Source organism: Juglans microcarpa x Juglans regia, chromosome 7D (assembly GCF_004785595.1).
Source record: "Juglans microcarpa x Juglans regia isolate MS1-56 chromosome 7D, Jm3101_v1.0, whole genome shotgun sequence".
In the NCBI taxonomy this organism is placed as follows: Eukaryota; Viridiplantae; Streptophyta; class Magnoliopsida; order Fagales; family Juglandaceae; genus Juglans; species Juglans microcarpa x Juglans regia.
In genome coordinates, this window is record NC_054606.1 from 20,095,723 (window position 1) to 20,102,756 (window position 7,034).

General features: G+C 37.0%; 1 protein-coding gene across 1 annotated transcript; it reads right to left on the reverse strand.

Annotated features, from left to right (window-relative positions):
• Positions 1-2,732: 2,732 nt before the first annotated feature.
• LOC121238187 lies at positions 2,733-3,236 on the reverse strand. Its single transcript, XM_041135027.1, has one exon. It carries the CDS (start codon positions 3,234-3,236, stop codon positions 2,733-2,735), a length of 504 nt encoding a protein of 167 aa, XP_040990961.1.
• Between the last annotated feature and the right edge of the window lie 3,798 nt (positions 3,237-7,034).

A 7,034-nucleotide genomic window follows, 5' to 3' on the forward strand; every position in this document is an offset into this window, starting at 1 on the left:
ACTACAAAAATTCTCATCCATCTTTAAACGTATTGATGACTCCATAATTTTGACATAAGAGACTCGTAGAGTAATCCTAACCGCTAGGAAACGTCAATGAGTTATTATACTCAGCAGCTCTACATGACCAGCCACACACCTGATCAAGAAGGAAAAAATAAAAAAATAAAAAAATAAAAATACGTGTGCGGCATAGAACTGTTGAATAGAATTTTTCAACATAAAAAATGAAATGAAGTGACTGCAGCTAATTAATGCTCTGCATATTGCCTTCTAGAAAGTGTCTTTCCCCCAAACACATGATCACTACCAGCTAGCTTGAAAATTAAGTGGATTTTTCACCAATTTTCTATCGCTCATCAGCCTCACGTATTAATACATCATATTTAATTTATTGAATATTTTCATTTGTATATAATTTGTAAAGGAAAATGTGTATATATATTAATGATCCTATCCTATTCATGATGATGTTGCTTTCCGATCTCCGCGGTGGCCTTGACTTCATGTAAATGTGTATCCTCTCAAGGTTCGATCAAATCCCATGATTGGTTTGATGACTACTACTAATTGATGAGGGTCGGCCGGACAGCTCCATCCTCATCATGATCAATTCATGTAGACGTTCTTCCCTAATATTTACCCTAAAAAATATTAATGCAACCTTCATCTATAAAAAAAAATGATGCAATTTGCAATGAACTATTTTACATGTTAGCTTGTAAACATATATATTATGATATAAAAAATTTAAAAATACAATTTTTTTTTTTAAATGAGAAATGATATTAATTTGAGCTTAATTCTAAATTGATTGTTGAATTTAGTGTAAATAATAAACAAGATTTTTTTAATTAATTTTTCATATCTGTTTGAGATCATCATCAGGAGAAATCCCACCTGATCATTAATCATTGAGTACGCTTAACAATTTTCTGTCCTGTCGACACGATAATTAACATATTATATATCATGATAGGCAGGAATTAAGTACCATATCATTTCATATAAGCCACGATCGATCGATCTAAGTTTTAAAATGCATCTTAATTTGATTCAGATTGATATATATTTTGCATGCACTTTCGGTTCTTGCATCTTGATATAAGACGTGGGCATCCATCATGGCATGCACCATGGGATACACATGATTTCCATTAATTAATATTAATACTTAATTCCCAGGTACTGTTTTCAAGTCTAGCTCGTACCAGACATGCATGAGAGCGTCCGTGTGAAGAATACATATGAAATATTAGCTAATCACACACAACACAACAAAAGATAAAAAGGGTTTCAGTATTATTGATAGAAAGCTGATAAAAGATTATATATATACAACAGAAAATAAGAGGAAATCGATCGCTAACAGTGAATTTGACAAAAAGATAACCTCTAATAATTCTGGAATCAGAAGAGGCCGCCGGGGTACTTAAAAACTAAATATGATAGTAATTTTTTTTTCCCGGGGTACTTAAAAACATATATATATATATATATATATATATATGCTAATTAAAGATGTATGGTAAATGCTAAGATAATAAATATCATATCAGTAAAATTAATGATGCTTCGGCAAAATCTCAACCACTTAGTTCGAAATTAACTTCTGCGGCTAGCGAAATTTATATATTTAGTAATTATACACTAAGAATTATAAATAATCTCGAACCCAGCTTTAATCGTATGTATAATTGTCATGTTATATGCTAATGACATTATATTGTCAAGTATTGTTGAGCCTGATCTTATTGTATGTTATATTTATATACGTGAGGTGTGTTTGCGTGCGCGCTCTCTTTGTTAAGATCATCATGTCTAGAATCAATATTAATTATATATCTTACTTTTTTGTTCCATGTTAAACACACACACACACACACATATATATAGCCTCTAAGTTAAAATTTTGTGAAACTCATGATAAAGTAAAGTAGGTACCATGCATGTTTGTGTCTATATATATGTGTGTGTGATCATTGTATAACACAAACCAGCATAGAGCAATTTCATCTTTTAGCCCGCAATCTTATTGTTGACTTCACCCAACAAAGCCCCAAAATCACAAGCCTTCAACCTACCATCCACTATGGGCACCCCCTAGTACTAAAATGGAAAATGACCCTCAGTGAAACCAGCGAGCTAGTCTGAGAAGGGAATGTTTGCTGTAACCCGGAATTCTCTCTGAAAAGAATATGGCACTTTTCTCTTTGTTGAGAACCTATCCTGTCTAGGTCTCATACTTGTTTAAGGCCTCCATCAACCCTCGGATAGAATTCTTACCACCATTTGCAAATATAACAATATCATCGACATACATAAGATGGGAAATAAGGGGGATCCCTCTAGCTTGAGTAAAACGTCCGATTTTTCCTGCCTCAAAAAGTTTATTAATGAGACGGGAGAGAACTTCTTGCATAATGATGAACAGGTAAGAGGATCCCCTAGTCTAAGGTCCCTCTCTCCTTTAAAGAAACCCATGGTGGTACCATTCATCATGATCGAGTACCACGAGGATGCAATATAGGCATTGATCAAATCACAAACATGAGGAAAGAAACCAAACTTGTTCAGAACGTGTAATAGAAACTTCCAATCCACTCGATCATAAGCCTTTGACATATTAAGTTTAATCAACACATTTCCCCCCGTCGATTTCCTATGAATGGAGTGGGCCATTTCTTGAGTTAAACTGATGTTTCAAAAATACTGCGACCTAGGATAAAAGCTCATTGTTCCTGCGATATCATTTTAGGGAGCAAGCTAGTTAGGCGAGCCACAATAAGTTTAGAACAAATCTTATAAACCATGGAGCAGAGGCTAATAGGCCGAAATTTGTCGAAGCCCGTAGGCTTGTCCATCTTGGGAATTAACACGATAGCAGAAGCAGTAAAGCACCTAAGGAAAAAGTAGTTCTGGAAGAAATCCTTAGTGGCAGCAAGAAGATCATCTTTAACCAAACCCCAACAGTCTCTGAAAAAATCGGAGCCGAAGGTATCAAGCCTGAGGCTACTTTCAATGGGAATGGTAAAAAGGGCATCCTTAACATCCTCTATGGTAGGGGCTCTACCAATGGCCAGGTTCTCCTTATTAGTAATAATAGGGGAGACCAGATCATTCAGGTTCGGTAGAACATGGGTGGCAGACTGACCCAAAAAATTTTGGAAATAATCAACTGCAGATTTGTGAATTTCAACAGGGGTAGTTAAAACAATCCCATCTGACAAGCTCATATTCTGCACTCTTTCATGGAAGAATATCTGCACCCCTATAGATGAGGGTGGGTTGGGGATTAGGGATTTTTGGGATGTTCAGAGAGCCTTACACAGGAAGTTTGCCTGGAATCTGAGCAAGGGTAAGTCTCTCTGGGCGGATTTTTTCAGAGGCAGATACATCAAAGGAACTCACTTGTCACTGTTAGAGCCCTCTAAAGGGACTCGTTTTTGGAAATCAATTGTCCGCAGTATCCCGGAGGTCCTTAATAGCTCCAAATGGGTTGTGAGAGAGGCAAACATCTCCTTTTGGTATGACAATTGGGATACAGGAAGTCCCCTCAATAGTCACTTTCCTATGACTGTTCAGCCTTTGCTTAAGATTAAGGATTGTCGTATTGAAAATGGGTGGGATACGTCTCTCTTGAATAGCTTAGTGGGTCATCAAAAGGCTAGCGAGTTGTATGAATACTTGGCTAGATGGAAGGAGGGCAATGATGTGCTGGTTTGGTTGAGAGATACGGAGGGCATATTTACTACCAAGAGTGCCTGGGATTGCATTAGGGTCCGGGCTCCTCCTTTATCTTGGGCCCACTGGATTTGACATGCCAATCTTCCTAAGAAAATTTCCATCATCATGTGGAAGGCCACTAATAACTGCCTGAGTGTTGATGAAAAGATTAAGATGGTGGGTATTTCGATGACTTCAAAATGTAACTGCTGCCAAGAGGGCCACACTGAGGACTTGAATCATGCCCTCTGCACGAGGGACCTTCCCCGAAATGTCTGGCGGTTAGCAGCTAATCAAGTTGGAGTCCACATGCCTCTGTTCCTCACTTGGAAGGAACAGACAAACTTCTGGTTTCGCCGCACGGGTAGCTCTTCCCAGATACGTATTATTCTAGGTCATATTCCCTCTATCTTCTCTTGGAAACTTTGGGAGAGACGTTGTAAAGCTCGGTATGAGGACAAGGGTCATACGGCTCAGTCGGTTTGGTATGCTTCTAAAGATTGGCTCCGCTGTATCATGGAACAGATTCTGAAAATCTCCTCAGTACCTAACAAGGACATTGATATTTTAAATAAATTGGAGATCCCGGTTTTGTCTACCAAGCCACAGAGGGTTAGGGTGGTAAGATGGACCCGGCCCCAACAGGGCTGGGTTAAGCTCAATACTGACGGTAGTAGTCTTGGGAACCCAGGCCTTTCTGGGGCCAGGGGTGTTATTCGGGATGCTAATGGCAGTCTCCTCCTGGCTTATTCGGTATCTCTGGGTCAAGGTACTAATAATTTTGCCGAACTCAGTAACCTTTTGGAAGGAATTCGCATATGTTATACCCTCGAGTTTCACCGTGTTGAAATTGAAATAGATTCCCAATTGCTGGTAAATTGGATCACTAAGGGGTGACTGTTATATTTGGTACATAGAAGACTACTGGGATGATCTTCAAGATTACCTGAATAGGTTGGATTATACTGTGAATCATATCTTTCGTGAAGGAAATACTCTGGCTAACTTCCTAGCAAAGTGTGGGGCTGGGGGCTTGAACTCGGAATGGTCTGACAATCATACTTGGCCTAGTCGGTTAAGAGGTCTTCTTCGCATGGACAAATTGGATTTACCACATCTGCGGGTCCGGTAAGGTTTGTACCAGATAAATCATTTTTTGGTTTGTTTTATGTTATTGCTTCTCTGTTTTGGTTTTGTTTCTCCCTTGTAGGTTTCCATGTACTTGGTGTCTTACTGTAAACAGTGTTGTTATTTTAAATTAGTGTTGTCCTTTAGACTGGTTTCTTATGCCTAGGTTTTGGATTTTATGTAACCACCAGGTGTTGGGCTGTTACTACGATTTTCCTCCTCCACAAGTGAGGGCAATCAATAAACTTGGGGTACCGTCCTCTTTTTTCTTAAAAGAAAAAAAGAAAAAAAAAACTCCACAAATTCTCCAAAACAATATCAATCTCCCAATAAAATCAGATCAACATAATGAAAAATATTCTCTAATAATTGCAATACCCTTAGTTACTCAATAAATCATCCTCAAATAAACCCTTTTCATGATTCCTTACCTTGATTCCCAGCTGAATCATCTAAATCATCTGAAAAATATTGTGGAGATAATGGATAAGTTATCAATAACTTAGTAAACAGAGAACATATACTCATATGTAAATATGAGCATTTTCACAGAGTTCAAAATGAAAAACAAACATTTTAATTTCAGAATGCAGAAACAAAACATGTTATCAAAATATCAGAGCGATAGTTCAAAATGTTCATACTCAAAAGTCTTTAGCATAACAAAACTGAGCATCATCATCATGTCATATCATATCAGAGTATCATATCAAAAGAGAATCATCAATCATCAAATCAGAATAGAGGCCATGTTTAACTCCCGTGGTAGGGTTGTGCATTTTGCAGAAAGTTAAGCAGGAGGCCACTATTATACCCCGTGGTGGGGCAGGAGGCCACTATTATACCCCGTGGCAGAGCTAGAGGCCACTGTTATATCCCGTGGCACGGCTTGAAGCCACTATTATATTCCGTGGTAGGGCCATAATCAAAATAGAAAAGAGATGTTGGTACCAGCCATATAACAAAGGCCACAGTTTTACACCGATGGTAAGGTCAAAGCAGAGCATAGCATAATCAGAACCAGATGCAGAATCAGAATGTCAAGCCAAAGGTTTTCAGATACCACATCATAGCAAAACAGAGTACCGTACAAAATCATATCATCTTCACATAATCAAAACAAATTTAGAACATCTTCACATAACATGCACAAATTTTCAGATTTTATATTCGTTCTTTTTGCACAGTTCATAAACAGAATACCAAAAGTTTGCTCATTTCTACACCAATCATGACAAAAAGTACTTTCTCTTTAATACAAATTTCATGAGTAATGTAGAATACATAAATGAGATTATTTTCACATTTCTTTTCAAAACAAACATGCATACTTTCACAAATCAATTTCAGACCATATCTTTTCTTTTATGCAAAATCTAGCATAGGAACCTTGCTAACTTGACTTTTACAGAGTACTACCTAAGTCTTGAACTCAAACTCTAGCAATATCACAACCTAATCATAAAATTATTCATTAACGCATTAATAATCATACAAACACAAACTTAACAAATATAATTTCTACAATCCTAATGCTAGCATAGTACGAGCCCATAATTAGTTGAGTTTAAAAACATCACATAATTAACAATGTTTTACCATGGTGCCTCGGTATAAAAAATTGAACAATAAAAAAATTTCAACACTCAAGAGCCCAATAGTTTAGCCCAACCTCTTCAAATTCACTTCACCCTTTACCAAAAATTTTCTGGAGTGATTGTATACTTACTGCAGTATACCTTATTAATAGAACTCTTTCTCCTATCATTTCTAATAAAACTCCTCATGACTTACTCTTCAACAAGTCACCATTATACACACATTTGAAAGTCTTTGGTTCTCTCTATTATGCATCTACTTTAACACATAACAGATCCAAGTTTGCCCCAAGAGCTCGTCGTTGCATCTTTCTTGGTTATCCTCTTGCTTCTAAGGGTTATAAGCTATATGACATTGATAATCATTCCATCTTTATTTCTTGTGATGTTCTTTTTCATGAGGAAATATTTCCTTTCAAATCCATGTCACAAAATCTTGGTCATATTTCAGCTTTTAATCCTTCATCTGTTGTTCTCCCTAACTCTCTTCTTGATCATTCTGACAATGTTCCATCTATTGTTGTTACTTAATCATCTGATCAATCTGTTCTAGATCCCATTCCATCCATAACACTTCCATCT

Coding starts and splice junctions, on each gene's coding strand:
- LOC121238187 (XM_041135027.1), bottom strand. CDS start 3,236: ATGAGCTTGTCAGATGGGATTGTTTTAACTACCCCTGTTGAAATTCAC.